Source organism: Netta rufina (assembly GCF_964035555.1).
Source record: "Netta rufina genome assembly, chromosome: 1".
In the NCBI taxonomy this organism is placed as follows: domain Eukaryota; kingdom Metazoa; phylum Chordata; class Aves; order Anseriformes; family Anatidae; genus Netta; species Netta rufina.
The window spans coordinates 14428299-14448787 of record NC_140123.1 but is presented as its reverse complement, the minus strand read 5'-3'; the positions used below and the strand labels follow the sequence as shown (position 1 = coordinate 14448787).

General features: G+C 37.6%; 1 protein-coding gene across 1 annotated transcript in view; it reads right to left on the bottom strand.

The window, feature by feature from the left end:
- Positions 1 to 421: 421 nt before the first annotated feature.
- Positions 422 to 20489, bottom strand: part of ARHGAP42 (Rho GTPase activating protein 42) — a gene marked incomplete at its 5' end in the record, with an annotated part of 167599 nt that continues 147531 nt past the window's right edge. Inside the window, 7 exons of the mRNA XM_084292979.1 lie at positions 422 to 580; positions 828 to 907; positions 8415 to 8477; positions 11902 to 12058; positions 13930 to 14310; positions 17088 to 17232; positions 19882 to 20041. Of these exons, the coding sequence (XP_084149105.1) occupies positions 492 to 580; positions 828 to 907; positions 8415 to 8477; positions 11902 to 12058; positions 13930 to 14310; positions 17088 to 17232; positions 19882 to 20041 (1075 nt within the window). The 3' untranslated portion in view covers positions 422 to 491. The remainder of the gene's footprint in view (positions 581 to 827; positions 908 to 8414; positions 8478 to 11901; positions 12059 to 13929; positions 14311 to 17087; positions 17233 to 19881; positions 20042 to 20489) is intronic.

Genomic DNA, 20489 nt, shown 5'->3' with positions numbered 1-20489 from the left:
GACTAATCTCAGAATTGATTTTTCTATGGGAGCATTCAGATAACAACAGAAACATTACTTACATTAGGAAAAAAAACACAATTTTTCATATTAAAAGAAACAGATTGTAAGAAATGTCACAGAGTGCATTGCCTCTAAATTTCACGCTTCTCTGAGCAACATCCGAGAACCTGAAGGTCTGCAGCTAAATGGCAACTTTTTTGATTTTATTTCTGTAGTGTTCCTTACCCATAAAAGAAGAACAGAACAACCTTTTGCAAACAATGGAAGTTATTTAAACAGAGTACCGTCTTCAGTACAGTAACTGTTAACTGTTTCATTACATTCTGTTCCGTTGATAGGGAGCTATATAACCTGCAGCTGCAGTATCTGAAGGAAATCTACCACTCTCAGCTAACAGGCTGATCCCATATCTGTGTCAGATAAAAATCATAGTGCTTATTATTTGTTACCATGGATACCATGAAGATATTGCTGTCCACTGAAGATTACTAGAGGAAGACAACATAATTCTCAGGAACGAGTCCTGTTTTGCCTTCGTAAGTTGCTTTTAACCAGCCTGGTTCTACTGATGGATACACTGTAAAAAAACAACCAAACAAAACATATTTACAATAAATTAAGACAGTTAAAAGACCCTACATGTTTCATATATTTATTTAAACAGCTTTTATTCAACAGCAATATAATAATCAAGGCCAAAGCCAAGAGCTGGAAATGGAATTACATTCTCTTATCTTGTGGGTACCATTCTTTTTTTTTTTTTTTAATTATTATTTGTTGGCTGGTGTGTTTTTCATGTAAACAAGGAATGTAAAACATCTTACCATTGGAAAATATTGCCCCCTGTGGGAAAGACAGCTCATGACTATGCTCAGCCTTACAGGAATACATGGCTTTTGCTTGCCTGAAAGAAAAAGAAATATATATAGGTTTGAAAAAATAAGGAAAAATGTATGAAAAAATGGAGTGAAAACCTAGGAAGTGTAGGAATAATAAGCTGCACAAATACATAATGATAACAACTAGTTACACAGTAGTTCAGAGGAGCAGAATTATAGCAGACAATAACTCCTGGCTTACTGCAGTTATCAAGTATGTTATTGCAGAAAATAGAGCAACATTCTACTTGAAATTTAAACAGGAATACAATAACATTAAAAAAAAAACACAAACACTTTTGTTCTAGTTGAAACTGTACTTCAAACATATATAAACTGAGCAAATTCCTTGAAGCAAGTTATGGACTGCCTGGAGAGAATTTCAAAGAGATCATCAAGTTATTAAAGGTCTAATGACATGGTTTGTGAGAAAATACAGTTGATTACTCTACAGAAGAAAATAACAAATATAAGAATATAATATATAATTATAATATAATTATAATTATATAATTATATATTATAATATAATTATAATATATAATTATAATATAATATAAGGCAAATATTGGACTAAAAAGAGTAATGTGTCCTCCAGGCTAACTGTGAAAGAGATATAAATTGATTTAAATTGCAGCATGGGAGATCTAGATTAGGTACTTGGAGTGGATTACAGCTTCGGCCACCTCAGATGTCCATAAATAAACTTTGTGTCTAGCTCAGCCGGCTCTCAAGGCCTGGGTTCTGCTATGGTAAATGACTACTTGAGAGCGCAAGGAATGGCTCTCCAGGTGCCACTGCCCTTAGCGAAACCTTCAATTAAATATTTTCTCAAATAGAACCTGGCATGAAGAGACCTAAATGTAGACAGCTACATTTATCTCTTCATTTATAGCTGTAAAAACCTACTCTTGGTCAGAATAGCAAACCACTGGAACTGCTAAGATGCTAAGAATTGGAGGATCTCTGAATTGAAGAATTCTAATTACTAAAGATTCATTAAGAAAGAAAGAAAGAAAAAACAAACAAACAAAACAAAACAGCACTATTCAGACATCTGTAAAAGAACTATTTAGATACATCATGATTTGATTACAGAGCAGGACAGATTACCAGTCACCTGGTGATATGGCTTCTAGCACCATGCTTCTACAAAGCACAAAATGAGGGATTGAACATAAAGATGTGTTGCTTAAGAGTTCTCACTAGATTCCTGTGCTTTACCTATAACAGTAATACCTTGACTTTAATTTATATACTGGAAGCAATTTTTGTATGACCCACCAGTTTTTCTGAGTTTCTTTAACCTTATCGGAAAACCACATTATGCCAAGCAAAGACGAACCTGTAGATCATTTCACCTTTGTATGATGGAATAGGGGGCTACCAGTTCAGCTTTCCTTCCAGCCAGCATTTATCTCAATGACCTAGTATGTGACCTTTGGTGAAGTTTTAAGTTTTTGGCGTACTTTTTGAGAAAGTGTATATGCAAGTGACCTGTAATCTATTCTGTCTTTCCTCCCACAACAGTGAGATAACTGAGTCATACATCATATGAATGATAGTGCCTTATCATAAGCCTTAGTGTAAGGAAAAGACTGTTTTATTTGTGTACTGCCACTGGTCCATTGCTCTTCACTGTGGAAGTTCCACACTGATTTGGGGAGACAGACTGGGACATTTCTTAAAGGGCTGTCCTGGTTTCAGTTAGAACAGAATTAATTTTCTTCCTAGTAGCTGGTGGAATGCTGTGTTTTGGCTTAGGATGAGAAGAGTGCTGATAACACCCCGATGTTTTAATTGTTGCAGAGCAGTGCTTATACCAAGACAAGGACACCTCAGACTTTTGCTCTGTCCTGCCAACAGGCAGGCTGGGGGTGCAGTAAGAGCTGGGAGGGGACAGACCCAGGACAGGTGACCCGAACTAGCCAAAGGGGTATTCCATACCATCTGACGTCATGCTAAACAATATATAGGGGTGGCTAGCCGGGGGGAGGGAGCCGGACTGCTCGGGGTTAGGCTGGGCATCGGTCAGCGGGTGGTGAGCAATTGCATTGTGCATCACTTGTTTGTACATATTATTATTACTTTCCTATTATCACCATTGTAACATTATTGTTATTATTGTTATTATTATTTTGTTATTATTATTTTCCTGTCTTATTAAACTGTCTTTATCTCAACTCACGGGCTTCACTTTCCATTTCTCTCCCCCGTCCCAGAGAGGGAGGGGGGAGGGTGAGCGAACGGCTGCGTGGTGTTTAGCTGCCAGCCGGGTTAAACCACGACAAGGGCGCAGAGAACATCCCTCTACCCTGGCCTTACACCCTGGAGCCAATCAAGACTATCACGTCGTGATTAATCTGAATCTCTAAAAAGGTATGAAAGGGGATGCACATGTGAGCTTTCAAGAAATGATCTAGTAAATCCTCTCCATGATTTACAAATATTTCCTCTGTTTTGTATAATAAAAACACTACTGTGGTGTGCTGCTACATAGCATGATTTAACATACTGTGTAATGAGAAAGGGCATGCAAAATATCAATTATGTCTTGGGACTACAAGGCCATCATATGGGGCTATGTTTTTGGATACTATTGGTTTACTTTGGTGGGGGAGAGAAAGAGAACCAGTTCTAAGCAATGTACATTGCTTAATACATAAATACATAAAGCCAGTAATTCCACTTGACCTCAATATCACAAACTACTTCTTGTGTCTTTTTAATTTAGATATAACAAAAATTATCACAAAAAATATTTACTGCCACCACACAACATCCACTTTATATCCACTCTCATTTCTAGAGAAGAAATGAAACCATCAGTTCCTGCATAGGCAAAAAAATTAATTGTGCTTTTCTTTAAGCACCATCATTAATATTCCAACAGGAAGTACAGTTACTGGTTCTGACTCGGACCCTGATCTTACATAGACTCAAGGACTATATATTCACCATGAAATACAGTCACTGCTATGAAGAACTTGCCTTCTACAGTAAACAGGACAGACAGACAAAAAAATCAGTAAGTCTTGTTACTCTACATAATATATATTTATAATATATAATATAAGTAATTATGCAATATATTATATAAATAATATGAATAATAAAATAAATAAAATATAAATTATTTTAAACCAAGATCATTATTTTATTAAAGTAATTATGACAGAGTGCTAAAAATGTTCTATAATATACTGACCCAGACTGTTAACATTCAGAAAAACACACAAACAAAACAAAACAACAACAAAACACATTTAATTCCTATGCGGCATAATAAGGATTTTTTTTTTAATGTATAAAACAGCAGAGTAACTGTTATTAATGAATACAATGGAAATGTTAATCAGATAATCGGTCATGAATTTACTATAACACAGGAACAATTTTGCACTTGATCATATGTGGCACCTCACCACTTAGTGGCATGAGTATTGAGCCAGTTTCCCATGTTAAAAATGGAACATCTGAGTAATACTGTGATATAAGACATTGAAGGCAACTGTAAAACAGAATAGCAATATGTAAATGAGGGAGAATTGTCCAAGCTATTTTCAAAATATGGCATGTTTTTTTTAGTGCCCTTAGAAAGTTAGTAAAATGAAATTATCTCCTGTATGCTTGTATGTCTAGTAAACTACTCTGTTTTCAGCTTCTAATTTTTCCTGATCCAAATATGTTTATCTTAAAAGTAAAAAGAAGATAAGAAAACATGAACTCTGATTTGCTCAGTTCTCAGAAAGAGAAAACTACCCAGCATTTGGCAATACACAGATACACAAACACAAGGTATAAAAAAATCACCCTCTGAAAAGCTCTGAATTACTGGATTCTTCACATTATCTTCCCACTACCTTGCTCCTGATGCAAAGCCTAAGAATATTTACTTATACTTCTGGAGCAATTTTCAAGCCCCTGGTTATTCCTTCCACACCCAACTTGAGAACTTAGGTTCTTTGTCTTGCTGCTCACTTCAACCCTATCCATCTAGAAGCAATGCTAAGGAAAAGGGCTCACAGACTCCTGGGCAAGTTCTTCTGTGCAATTATGAAAATGGATATTGTTTCTTATGGTGTTAGTGTTCTCCTCCCTGCAATCAAGTCTGCTCATTAAAAAGCATGTGATGACATCACCGTCATCTATTATGGTTCTCTTAAGATGATGCTAACCTTCTGTGAAGAGTGTAATTCATAGTGTTGACTTCAGAGAAAAAAAAAATCAGAAAATGGTGCCCACATTTCCTAGAAGTTTCTGCTTTCCATGATTTTTAATGGATAGAATCCAATGGAGAAAAATCAATTTTCCCTTTTACTACCTTTTATAATTTTATTTTGAGACTGTAATGACAAATTTATACTAGTAGTCAAAGGATTGGTACTCATCAGATCAGAAATTATTTTACTTGACTATACATGGTCAACAACAACTGAAGTACTTTTAATAACCTATTTTAACAGTTATAAATAAGCTTTAAAATTATGCTCCTGCCATAGTAAGTTTTCAGTCTAGAAAGACACAGACAGAAGCCAGATGAACAAATCAGGGAAAACACATGAATTTCTTTCAGATGACTCATCAGTTAATACTATCTTGCAGGAAGAAGAAAAGTTTGTCGACTCGTAGAAATGGTAGATTTATGAGTAAGTAGAAAATGCTGGTCTGGGCTGGAAACAGTATTCCAGTTTTTTAAGGAAATGCAAAATATAGCATGAAAATAAAAGCAGAAGTATGACTGGAAATATTTAGTATTTAATCATATGGCTGGGAGGGAAGCATGGAACTAGAGGATTTCATGTTGCCTTTCTATTCCTATTACAGTCCCAGCCTGGCACCCACAGATCCTGCTGCCAAGCCAGGGCTATTGGCTGTCACCAGCTCCTGTTCCCTACTTTTGTATGTATTCTCTTCTAATGAAAATCCTTTATGATGCGGTTTCTCATTTTATGTGCACCTCTAAATCAAAGTCAGTGTTGGTGCATTTTTGTATAAAAGCTGTAATACAGAAATCTCAGGCTAGGTAATGGCAATATTTCTGAATCCAGTAAGAAAATTTCTTCACCTCTTTCAGTCCCCAACAAAGATTGGTCCCAGAGTGCACAGTACCTTAATACCACAGTATGGGAGATGGACAATTAATAAACTTGATGTCAGGAGTTAATGAATGGGATGAATGAGAAGTGAAAATAACTCTGAAACAGGAAAAAGAGAGCTCAGGCTGGACAGGGCATTGTATTTTCCAATCCTAAAACATGTACCATGGACTGTCAACCTTTCTCTTTCTGACTATAATAAACCTATTCAAACTGATGCCACTATAAGGGCAAGTGTATACAAAGACTGGTAACAGCCAGCCCAAATAATGACTAATTTTTAAAAAAGAAAAAAATGTGTGGGGATACAATTTCCATAGTTGAGACAGTGCATTACTCAAAGTCAGAACGAAGTGGTGCAAAGACTACCTGGAAGAAGGAATTAAGTCAGTCCAGGTCACTGTGGTGGTAAAGCACTGAGTCTGAAATTATCTGATGGAATACATAAGACAGTATGAGACTGCAAAGCCACATAGATACTTTTAATCCATCTATTGTACAGGTGATTATGAAATACTGTTTCAGGTAACAGATGCTTCAAGTCAGAATGAAGCTACTTAGATACTACTTTGTAAGTAGTAATGTAAGGTAAGCAGTAGCTATAAATTTTAAAACCATTTATGTATAGCAGCATAAATTACCCCTGCACAGAGGTCAACACAGTCCTGACTTAAATATTTCTGGCATGAGATCAGCTTAAAAACAGTTTCTCTGTCTTACACTCTGCCCTGCATATACTCGTTAGACAGCAGAATTAGGAACACAGAAGGCCTTTCTAATTGGTGGATCAAATGTAATTATCATGAATTCAGAGCAAAAAAGAATATACTAAGGACTCAATTCAGGCTTCATCTCCATAGCATGCATGAGAAGGAAATATGAGCCGGCTCTGAAATGCAAAATCTCAGTCAGACTTGAGCAGCATTACAGGAACAGCTGAGCTGCTTCTTATTTCTTCCTCATTTTGCTTGCTGACCTCTCGTTTTCCATTCTCCTTGTTATTGTTGCTCTTCTGCTTTTCTTAGGAAGGCTGAAGTAGAGGAGCTATTAAGTCTTTCAGCATTTTCTGCTTTCTTATCTGCTCTCCATATCCATTATCAAGCTGCTACATTTTTCCTTTATCAGATTTTGGCTTCTTACATGCTTTTTATATACAGATAGAGATGGCACAGGTTCTGAGGGAACATCAGGATAGAGTTTACAAGAAGAGAGCAATACAAAATAAGAGAAGGAACAAAGGTGGAAGTAAAATGATGCAGTACTGGTGAAGCAGTCATTGCTCTTGGCTTAGGTCACTGGCTTAAGAACATTCCAGTCTCTTCTTTTATACTTTTCTTCCTTAAATTAATTCCCCGTTCTTTTTATCCCTTTCCATTCACCATCGCACTGTTTCTTTGGTCTTCTTATAGTTCATCTACTACACAAAACAAGAACAGCCTTGATTCCTGTAAACCACTTCTCTCAAACAAAATCAGCAGGCCTTTGCAGGTCAGCTTTCTCCTCTCCCCTGCTAGATCTGTCAGATAAGACAGCTGTATTCCACTACTGCACATCTCAGCGCACACTGGCATCTTTGTTTACAACTGTGCTATTTTATTAATATATTTGAATTCTTCAATTAACATTTCATTGCTCAACAGTTCCAGTAAGATCGTGCTATCGCTAAGTAGAATGATGGACAAAAACATACAATTTATCTCAAAAAATCTGAAATGCAGGGACAGTGAAAAGAGAGAGAGACTTTCCCCTGCATCCACTTATTTGTTTATCTGCTTTAGCCTATTAATTGTAGTCTGGTTAATGCAAAATACTACTGCTTCCTAGACGAACACTTATAGGAACATTCTAGCTTCATTCTATGTACGAATAGGCCAAATCCACCAACTAAATGTATATAATTACAAAGAAAATGTAAGTAATTCCTGCTGCAGACTATCACAAAGAAAGGGCAACAATTTCTCCAGATAAGTAGTAAGGCAGGAGATGTGTGATGGGAATAACAGGGATCCTCAATAAATTAATCCTGAACTTTCTAAAGCAGCTGTTATTCAGGACTTGACTACACAAGCACATTATCATGAACTAGCAGGTTTACTACTCTGCTGCAAGTATGTATATACAAGCAGCTATATGGAATAAATACAGTGCCCTCATCCTGTTAATTTACTCTTGTAGCTGTGTTCTTAGGCAGCTCACTAATCTGAGCATCTCTCACTGCAATTTCCTTACAGGAAAGTATAGACAGGTCACTAATATATATGAAATTTAGTATTCTTCTGTAGAAAGGATAAGTTTAACAAACCAAGACAGCTTTGCATGCCACATGATGCTGTTCTGAAGACACAAAACAAAGCTCCAATGTTTCTATTTTAATCTCTGGAGCCAGAAAAACACAGAGGATTTTACAAGCTGTTAAACAGTATGAGATACTTACCGTCCTGAAGAAGCTTGTTTAAGTGAACCAGCACTTTCAAACAACTGGGCTCTTGCAGCCACTCTGAAAATAAGGAAGCATCTTGCTTTATACTTTGCTCATTAATTAAACACACAGACTATCAAATCATAGAATATTCTGAGCTGGAAGGGACCCACAAAGATCACTGAGTCCAACTCCTGCCTCCACATAGGACCACCCAAAAATCAGACTCCATGTCTGAAAGCACTGTCCAAACGCTTCTTGAATTCCAAGAACTGCTCAGTGCCATCACCACTTCCATGGGGAGCCTGTTGCAGTGCCCGACCACCCTCTCAATGAAGAACCATTCCCTAACACCCAGCATGACCCTCCCCTGTCCCAGCTCCATGCTGTTCCCTCAGGTCCTGTCGCTGTCCCCAGAGAGCAGAGCTCAGCGCCTGCCCCTCCGCTCCCCTCATGAGGGAGCTGCAGGCCGCCATGAGGCCTCCCCTCAGCCTGCTCTGCTCTGGGTTGAATGAACCAAATGACCTCAGTGGCTCCTCATATGTCTTGCCCTCTAGACCCTTCACCATCTTTGTAGTCTTTCTTTGGACACTAATGGTTTTCTATTTGTTTATATTGTGGTGCCCCACATTGCACCTGTTACTCGAGGTAAGGCTGCACCAGTGCAGAGTAGAGCAGGACACTCACTTCCCTCAACTGGCTAGCAATGCCATGTTTGATGCACACCTTGATGACTAATTTCACTTTTAACCATCTAAAGACAAGGAAACATGTTTTTTAAAAAAATGTTTTAATTATTCAGGCAGAGATCAGGTTAAGAAAGCTGAAGTCCTATTAGAATTAAATTTGGCCAGGAACATCAAGGGCAACAAAAAAGGCTTCTATAGGTACATCAGTGATAAAAGAAAGACTAGAGTAATTGTGGGCCCTCTCTGGAAGGACACGGGAGACCTGATTACCTGGAATATGGAGAAAGCTGAGGAATTCAATGACTTTTTTGCCTCAGTCTTTGCTGCCAATGAGCTCTAGCAATGTAGTCCAGACCAAGAAGGCAAAGGCAGGGACTCGAGAAAATGATGAACTGCCCAGTGTGGGAGAAGATGGTTGGTCAACACTTAAACACCATTTCTTACAAGCTCAAGACTGGTGCACCCCTAAGAGTAAGAAATCAGAGCAAGGTGGCCAGAGGCCTCTGTGCTGCCCATGTGCCCATGGAGAAACTCAAAGGCAAGAAGAAAGCCTACAAAATGTGGAAAAAGGGCCTGGCCACTTGGGAGGAATACAGGAACACTGCCAGTGCCTGCAGGGATGAGACAAGGAAGGCTAGGGCCCATTTGGAATTAAAACTGGAAAAGGAGGTCAAGGATAACAAGGAAAGCTTTTTAAAGTATGGGAATAATAAAAGAAAGCCAAGGGAAAATGTGGGTCCACTACTGAATGAGGTGGGTGCCCTTGTAACAGGGGATGCTGAGAAGGTAGAGATACTGGATGTCTTCTTTGCTTCAGTCTTTACTGCCAAGTCTGCTCCTTGGGAATCCCAGATCTGGAGGTAAGGGAGAGAGTCTGGGGAAAGCAAGACTTCCCCTTGGTTGAGGAGGATCTGATCAGAGAGCGTCTAGACAAAATCAATGCACACTAATCCTTAGGCCCCGATGGGATGCACCCATACTTGCTGAGGGTGCCGGCAGGTGTGATTGCTATCATCTTTGAAAGGTCTTGTAGAATGGGAAAGGTGCCAGATGATAGCCAATGTCACACCAGTCTTCAAAAAGGGCAAGGAGGATCTGGGCAACTGCAGGCCAGTCAGCCTCACCTCTGTCCCTGGAAAGGTGATGGAACAACCTGTTCTGGATGCCATTTCGAAGCAATTGGAAGAGACGAAGGTTATCAGGAATAATCAGCATGGATTCACCAAGGGAAAATCATGCTCGACCAACCTGGCAGCCTTCTGTGATGTCATTACCAGCTGGGGAGATGAGGGGAGAGCAGTGAATGTTGTGTATTGTGACTTCTGGAAGATTTTTGACACTGTCCCCCACAACATCCTTGTGATGAAGCTTAGAAAGTGTGGGATAGATGAGTGGACAGCAAGGTGGATTGAAAACTGGCTGACTGGCAGAGCTCAGAGGGTTGTGAACAGTGGTGTAGAGTCTAGTTGGAGGCCTGTAACTAGCGGTGTTCCCCAGGGGGTCCATACTGGGTCCAGTCTATGTCAACACCATCAGTGACCTGAACAACGGGATAGAGTCCACCCTCAGCAAGTTTGCTGATAATACAAAGCTAGGAGGAGTGGCTGACACACCAGAAGGCTATGCTACCAGTCAGTGAGACATCAACCAATCAGGTTGGATTAGGCTTTGAGCAGCCTGGTTTAGTGGAAGGTGTCCCTATTCATAGCAGGGAGGTTGGAATTAGATGATACTTAAGATCCCTTCCAATAAAAAACATCCCGTGATTCTATGATTCACTTAGAGAAACAAAGGAAATTAAAATGTTGCATTTAAATCCCTATTCAACAGAATTCTTAAGCGCATAACCTAATTTAGGCCACTGAATTCCACGTGCTCCAGAGCCTTGCTGAGTCAGCAAGTAGGAAAACCTTAGCACGCTATGTTTAAAGTTATATTCATGGATGACCAATGGATATACTGGACGTGCTTGTTATTCCAGTCTGTTATTTTCATGCTTGAACTCTGAGCTGTTCAGGTGTACTTCCGTTTAAATTAAGACACATCAGTTTGTGAAATAGCTACTGTCATCTCTTCCAGTTTAAGAAGTGAAGAGGCTTAACAGATTCCTCCAGTATTTGGAAAATTTCTTGGTGTTCTGCAGTGATTATGGAAATAATCACTGTGCCACTTGCTCATGGCACTAGAGAAGGCCTGGGACAGTCAAAATTACAGCAATGATCTTCTAATTCTTAAGCTAGTGCTATAAACACTAAGAATCATTGCTAACCTAAATCTCAACCAGCTAAATTATAACCTCTATTGTTAGAACTATCTTCCTCTCAAGAAAAAAAAACATTGTCAGAAAAAACACACACCAAAGATCTCAACTATTGATCATGCAACAACTGAAGAAATTTCAGATTTTTTTTAACCTCACTCCAATTTTTGACCTACAGTAATAAGGTCTGATGATCTTCTTCACTTAACGGCATGAGCAGTAAGCAGCAATTGTGCTCCTTGAAATATTAAATTTCAGAAGAGTGAGAGATAATAATGCTTATCACTTTCCAAAGATCCATGTCTTCATTAGGGACCTTATCTATAGTCTAATGAAGTAAATGGGAGTCTTTCAACTGACTTTAGCAGACTGTGTTGTGTCTCCTTTGTTTACTTTACAATTTTAATGAAGCTAGATAACTAATTAATACATAAAGAAAATTTCAAATCAGGTATTCATGGGTGCTTTTTCTACTACTTATACTAGCTCTTTGGGATCCCTTCATAGTAGACAACACTGTAACAATTCAAAACTGCAATGGGCCTTGACTTACACAGATCCTGGTCTTTGATAACCATTACTTGATGCAGTATCTAATCTTAATCTCCTGCACATTTTGGGAGGCAAATCAGGGTTTGCTGGAGCCTTTGGTGTATCTTTGGTATCTGTTGAAGATAAGCTCTGTATAGATCCACTGTAGCTTTTGTTACCTAAAGAAAGCAATAAGGAATATTAAAGCTAATTTGAAGTTATTTCACGACACATGCAATGCAAATAATTTTTTCTTAAGAAGCAAAATAGGGAGAAAGAACTTACTAAGTAAGTACTTACTAGAAGAAAAAGCCTTTCAGACAAAGAGCTAGGAGAAAAGGACCAGCAGCAAGGATGAAGAAATGAGATTAAAATTGTAAAGGCTAAAAAGTTACATTGCACTTAAATGGCTAGATAGTACTTTAAACAAAAAGTGAAAATAACCCCCCTCAACATTTATAAAGTAGTACAATGCATACAATTGTAGAAAAATTAATGTTGGAGGGCACCTCAGGAAGTTATCTTGTTCAAAGTCTTGCTAAAAGCAGTATTCACTAAGAAACGAGATGATATTAATTTGTAAGAATTAATATTTCAGTATTTACAGAAGCTTCATGAAGCTTTTAAATTAAAAAAATATATTAAGAACTAATAATTAAACTTTCCTAAAACAATTGTTACTGTAACTTGATAAAACAAACCTATAGCTGCAGAGACTGTATTGTACAGAGAAAAGGTCCTTTTAATGAACACAAGGTATGCCCTCTGCTTTTTAAGCTGATCTGTGGACTGCTACTTTGTATATACACTTGCAAGACAATAACTGAATCCACATGTACTTCTATGTTTCTTTATTCCCAAGAACAACAGATGCTTAATGATGCTTTAAAGGCAGTTATAATATAGAGGTCTCTGTAATTATAAAAACAGTACCTATATCAATCTTGTTATTAATTAACACTTGCTCGTATAAGGGAGTCGTAGGAAAAAACTTGTACACACCATGAGGGACACAGGGGAAAGAACTTTCTTTAACTTTCAGTGCTTTCCACACAAACACATATTTACCCTACCTGTACTTCTATTACTTATCATATTGACAACTCAGTGTCAAACTCAGCACTAATACTTTGTCCACTGGAGCTCATTGTTTCAGAGCTGACTGTTGATCTTCATAATCCAAAACATTTCAAGACAGCGTCTGTTCTAAAGTAATTTCCAGATAGCTGTCAATATTCTCATGTAGAGGTAAAGCAAGTGTCTAAATTAAGAAGCTCTAATTTCAGCCTTCTCTATATTGTAAGGACCCTTTCTACAGGTTTGTTTGGAACACAAGTGCTTCTTAGGTGCTAGGAGGGTGTTCTTCAAATCAGCATCCTTCTTTGACTGAACAGGAAGACTGCTTTCCTAACTTTCACATTGAAACTGGATTCCTAAAGGTGGGTTTGAAAGTTCATTGTTGTTCCTGAACATCATGTCCATCCATATACAGACATGTTCAGCCATAATCTTGTGTTCAAGCTACTCTACTTGCTGTATTGGATAACAAAAAGATGCAGGTATGGCAGAATGAAGACTCTATTCTGTAAGGAGGGTTTCAGATGTACATTTCATGCCATGGACAAGCAGAGACAAAGCTGTTACTCACTAGATACATTAAGCATAATGGATTTTAAATTTAAATGCTAGCTTTGATCATTATCAATCATGTTGCACGGATTCGTTCTTCTGACACAGGGATAAACCATAGCTACCAACTCTTCTATATTATAAGCCAGAAATCATCTTGCAAGTTAGTAGCCTCAGTGAAGCACAGCAGGACAGCGAGTACTCTAAATTCGGAGAAAAAATGTTATCTTTTAAGCTGTGTGAACTGTACAGATGACAACAGAAATATGCCAGAAGCAGTTTGAAAAGTGAAAGAACACACCACAATAGTTAAAAAATAAACAAACAAGATCAAAGAATATCATTAGATTTCAGAAGCACCTCATGTTTTCTGATACCTTACAGTAAATGCAATGATGTCCTAAAAGACCTTGGAAATTACCTTCAGCTGATGGAATTGATCTGAGGGAAGAACCTGAAGATCTTTTCAGCTCGGATAGACTGTAAGAACTCTTCTTGGTCAGATCTGTTGGTGGAGAGGCATTCTCTGGTCCAGTAACAGAAGCTACACTTTGGCAGTCTGATTCCACATCTGTTTTTGTTGCATCCTCTTTTGATGAGGATTCTGGACTTGTAGTCCAGAGGCCCGAACTCTTCTGGCCATTAGAAGAAGGGGGAGAGGCAATCCATGGAATCCCTCCTGATTTCTCCCTGGGCTGTGGGGGTGCACATTTGGTGGTGCTGTTCTGCTCAGAGGAGTGAGAAGAGAGAGATTCAATGCTCCCCATGGGAGTGCTATCTGGGCTGCTGCTGTACGAGTCACCTAGGCAGGAGGGAGGGGAGAAGAAAGAGAAATAAAAAGATAATTACATTGTCTTACCATGTACATTTCTCTCATGCCACCTTTAGCCCCTGTACATTACTTGTCATCAAATTCATTAATCTGTGGTTCCATTGACAGTCATTCTCAAGACAAAATAGCAATTTAGTTCCTCTAAGTTTCACATGTTCCTATCTTTAACCTCAAAAAGCTGCATTTTGTGGATATTTCTCTAGAGCGGATGAACATAATGATCTACTGGTGGTACTATTTCAAATAAAAGTTTGCATTTTCAAAGAACTGCCCACAATATATCATTAGGAAATTAAACAGTGTCACAATATCTTTTAACAAGCATCTTACTTTGCTTAATAAAGCAAATGTGGTGTTTGTCTCATTTATGTTCTGAAATGCATAACTCTATTGCCAGCAAGTTAAATACTTAAGTTTTACTTTGTTTACCAAGTTGCTGAGGATCTTGTCAGTCTCTCTAAGACTAGTCCATAAGTCTATCCACAGATATGCTATTTTCTGAATCATCATACCTTTCATGAAATCCCTGCCCTGTAGAAGGACAACTCATTCCATTATTTACAACTTTAACATTGAACATTTGATTAATTTCTTTAATTAGACTGATATTAGAGAAGTTGACCTACTTACATAAAAATATGCTGATCTAATTATTTTCAAAGATATTGTGCAACATGAAGTGGAAACATCCTAAAGAAATTTGTTGATATGAGGCTAGGAACATGCATCAGAAATGAGGAAGCACTGGCCTACAGTATAGTGAGAGATGAGTTATCTTAAAGATTGGATTCATAAAAATGCAGTAATAGTCTAGTGAGTCATATGCTAGTTTCTAATAAGATTTTTTCCCCACAGCTAGGAGATATAACTCACAAATTTCAGAAGAAGCAGGGAACGTACATTTTTCATCCACACAGTGTTTTTCATCCACATAGTATTTATAAGATAACAACATAATACAGATACTTTTGCCTCCAAAAGTTTCAATGTCCTTGGCAACAGGTGACTAAAGCCACTTACCAATACTCACAAACACCAGTGTCTTGCCTAGTAGGTGTGAAAGCAGTAGTGCCACTGGAACAGTAATTTGAAATATTCTGTCTACTTCTGCTCAGAATGTGGGTATTCCAGATGAGATTGTGCCCTAACTTACTCCTGACAGGCCATTAGTTTCTTGAAAGTTGCAAGATAGGCTGGAGCACAAATTTGTCAGATACATTTTCTATCATTTCCTACAGCTTGGCATCTATACTTCATTTTCTACTAGCATATAAAATTCCTTAAATTCCTGAAATATAGTTAAATGTCCATCCTTCATTTAAATGATGACTTAAAACCATCTAGCACTTCAGAAATAGCTACTGCTGGAAGCTAGGGCTCTCTCTTATCTGTCTCTGGCACAGCTAGAGATACTCTGCAAGGAGAATACTTGTGCTGCTGCCTCACCCTTCCAGGCACAAATGAGATATCTTAACTGGAACTTGTGTAGCAAATACTGAACTTGAGCCAACAAGCAAAGCCCATGTTGAGAGTTCCTGGGTCAGGGCTAGTTCCAGTCCAGCCACCAGTAGAAGGCTCGAGTCTGAATAAAGAAGATTGTGCTTGCATATGTCCTGCAAAATACTTGCACAGAATTGCCCCACAATAATGCAAAAAAGTTACACAGTGAAAGACAGTTGAAACTTGCTCAATTTCTCTTCTGGTGTATATATAAGTGACAGCTCATCTGTAAATTCTTACTCTAAGGATCCCATGTCATTCAAATAGGCAATTGATGTGTAGACAGCTATTGTTCTAATTCAACATTTATATTCTCATCAACAGGAAGTATGTAACATATATAGAAAATGCAGCATCCATGCAAGAGCATAGCATGGATATATTTCCCAACATTACAGAACTGAGAGTTAATACAGATCCTACAGAACAGATAACCTTAACTGTGGATTCATTTACTGTACTAGTTTAATGTAAATCTCCTTGAGGAAATAGGGGAGACAAAAGTTCTTTTGGAAATCTCTTGCAGTAGCTGGCAAGCTATTCTTTGCTACAGTTTCAACACCTCTTAATGGTAAGGCAGGTAAGTAATAAGTGACGGTCCACTGAATGAAAAAGAAAGTGCAACTTTTTAAATAGTCACTTCTACATGAAAATTAATACGCATTTGCAGCTGTTAACTGCAAACATAGCTCCCTGCTGTTAAACATTGTCATATGATGTTTCTCACAAAAATATGAGTGTTTGTTTCTATTCCAGTAAAACTAACAAAGTTTCAGTGGTTTTGGCAACCTAGGCAGTGGTTTACTTTGAACCAATGACCACAGTTTCATGCATGTGAAAAAAACGAAGTAATGGCTTTGATCTCCGACCTTGACCAAATTGCATTTATTAAAGCTTCCAAACCTTAACAATCATCTTACAAGCAAATGAGGTGAATGTCATACAGTGAACTTTGCGGAGTTTCAAAGCAGGCTACACTTAGGTTAGACTATAAAGTCTACTATAAAATATTTTTGAATACTGTATGCAATACAAGAATTGACTAAAAACAAATATTCTTTCTCCTCTGAGAGAAGTAAGGAATGCAGTCATTTAGCAGTGTGGCTGTGACTCACAGAGGTTAAAAAGCTGATGAAAACCCATCTGTGATGCTTATATTATTGGAATACAATATTTACTGGATATTCAGGATAACTAAAAGGCAAGACATAAAAAGGAAGATAACAAGTCAACATGCACTAACTTACTGTCAGGATCTGCTAGACATGGTGTGTATCTTCCTTTGGGTTTACGTGGACCTGTGGAGAGACAAATTGCTCTTGTCCTTCTTGAGCTTGAACGGGACTGAGGTTGGGGAAGAGGAATATTGGGGTCTGGTGCAGTGTGAAATATCTGTATGATTTAAAAAAAAAAAAAAGGAAAAAAAGACAAACAATAGGGGTACTCTTAGGCTTCCATTAATAATCCATTTCTTTTCTTAATTGCTGCACCTGAAATGAATGCTGTAATAGTCTCACACATTACAGAAGTGTAAATTAAGAGAATATAGGCTTTATTCTGATCTGATTTTACAATCCAAGAAGAACAGTAATGGATTAGTGAACAACAAGCTGTACATAAACTTATACTAATTATATAAAAATATTTGTTTAAATGTTTTTTTTCTAGTCCCAGTTATGAAGTGCTTAACAATCTAAATTGTGAAACATACAATAAGCACTTACTACTAACTCCTGTCTAAGAAGTATATTTGTTAAAAAAAATATGAAAGATTGAATTTTGTTCTCTATGTTCATGTGAGAGCTTTTGTATGTCACAGAAAAGAGTCATGGTTGTAACTTATTTCAAACCCATTTGGATTTCAGAAAACTACTTTATTTTGTCAAAGAAGTCAAGTTTGATGAGGATCACCCTTTAGGTTTGGAGCATCTCTTGATTTTTACCTTTCATGTACCCCTGCTATCACTGGTCAATTTTGTACTTCATTGCTATAGAAAACTCCAATTTTTTCAGGATCTGACACAAGTATACATAAAGTTTTAACAACTCTTTGCTGATGAGAACAGCAAGCCTGCCAACAAGAATAAGGCCAAGCAACTTTAATTAGGTGACTTTCATTTGTATCACCTTTTCTGCAATATTCACCACACCTGCAGTACAGGTGTTGAAAGACCCTAAAAATCATCTGGTATACTTCTAGTAAAAATGGTAACTGGCTAGGAGGAAGATTGAAAAGAAAAATATAACCAAAAGATTTCTTTTTCTTTCAGATCTTCTTCCTCACTTATTCCTCCTAATGTAGACTGTGTTTGTAAACTCTATCAAGTATCTCTTACAGAATTCTGTGGAAGGAATTGTGATTAGTTCTGTGGGATGGAGAAGAGGTTCTACAGAGAAAGATAGCCTGTTCTGTTAAGCTACTGAAGGAATCAGAAGTGTTCAGTCTCCGTAGTGTAAGGAGCAAGGGCCAAGCATTGCAGGTTAAATACCAAGCAAAATGGGTCTCTGCAAGGACTTCTGGATTCCCTGTCAATAGGGCACTCTTAGAACAGGATGAAGGGAACAATGAGAAGACACCTTTGTGCCACTCAAAAAGTGGATGAAAGCGAATATACTTTGATAGTAGAAAATACTTTAACAGAGGATTTGAGATGGTCTTGAAGTATATTAAAAACATAGTAGTAATTGGTAAGTATTATGTCAGTGAAAAAACATGTCTTGATGCAGAGAAATAGAGCAAGGGTGATTTTGGTTGTGCAGTCATGGTCTTTGTGTTGAATTTGCTGATGATTTTCTGGAAAGGAAATTCAGTGTTGGAAATGTAATATGTATGGTTTGGAGTTACATGTATGAAGACCACCAGTGTCATACCAGTTTTGATGAGTCCTTTTGAAATATAACTGATGATATAAAGCAGTACTGTCAGTAGTTACTTACCAACCAGTTCAACTGCCCCTGAGCTGAGTAATGTGAAATGGTATAAAACCAAAGTTCTTTCCCTTTGTTTTGTTAATTGTCAGATAAGGTAATACAAATCAACAAAATACCTTAAGAATACTATTTATTTTGAGGATTAAGTAAAGGAGGTCTTGACTATTCTGCCAGGTTCTGTAATCAAATAATAAATCAACAACAACAAAACTTAGGAAGCCTTTCAGTGAAGCTGATTCCTGAAATGGTAGTGACTGAAAGTAACTTCTTCTCATTTCATAGATTTTCCTTCTCAAGCCCTGAAAAAGTTTTTATTCTGTGTTCCAGGAACAAGTGTGAGATGTACTTCTGCTGTCTCTTTGAGGAAAACAAAATAAACCATGGAGTCACAGGTTACCTTTCTTCAGATGAAAAGAAGTACCTAGAGACATCCATATGTTCAAATCACAAAGATTTGATGGGTTCAAAATCTGTAACTAGGGATAAAACGTCACCTAAGAAACTTTTATTTTTCTTTTCTTTTTACCAGTTTGATCTAGTATCTACACACTTGAAAAGTGACAGAGTATGTAGAATTGGGGATTCTGCTGAGAATCCCCATTGATGCTGCTTGTGAAAAGAGGAACTGAAGGATAGTTGGGGTTTCATGGTGGGACTTAACCTCCACTGTGAAGATAGCACATCCCGAAAAGACAGTAATAGCCAGAAAGACTCTGTGCTGATGCACAAAGTGTACACACAGGAGAATCCATGAGTTCACTCAGAATGAACCTCAATATACTGCTAGTGTGAGAGATAGAAGAACAAAGTATGCTCTTCTCGTTCTGTTTCTAGATATGAGAAGGACACAGCAATCTTCAGAAAGCTAATGAAGATTCAGAACTATGCCTTCAAAGCACAGGAGATTATCCCTTGTATCTATACCTTTCATAGCCAAAAAATCTTGCTAGGAATACCGATCCATAGCACGGGGTAGGAAAAAGGCACTCTTTCTATCAATAACCTTCTACAAATGCTGAATTCAGACAATCCTGAAGAATTTTTGAATGGCAATGAAAATGAGATCTCAGTTTCATTTTATCACAAAACATTCAGATAATCTCCTACTACCTTTTCATAATGCTCTATCAGAATTTCAACGACGATATTCTGAAACTTAATGTTCATCATAGCAGCCACGGTTTCTTCTTGGGCTCTCATCAGAGTTGGTCCAAAGATAACACCAAGGTTGGATACTGTCATAAGATTTTGCTGACTGTGTAATGATACCCTTTAAATGAACAGAAATGATATGCAGTTAAATAATTGTGCTAAACTACAATTCCAACAGGCAAAATCTCACATTCATGCCTCCCCTTTAAAAATATTTTAACATTTTAAAATTTACTAGAGTTAAAAGCTAGTGCAGTACTGTATTTCCATTAAGGCTCCAATCTTACAATAATTTAATGGCTAATAAGCAAGTCTTCCTAGAGTAAGTATCTAAGTTCCATACATAACTGATAGGGAAAAGGAAATATCTCTGAATGTAGCCACAGAGAGATCCAGTCCATCTAAAGATTAGGAGCCATAGGTGCCTCTCTATCTCCAGTTGTTATACAGAAACTTAATTATTCAAATGACTGAAAATACTGGGTGAAAACAGAGCTTAACTGTATACCTTAGCTTTCATGCAAATGAAAGAAACTTAGTTACTGAAAACACTTAAACTGCAATTG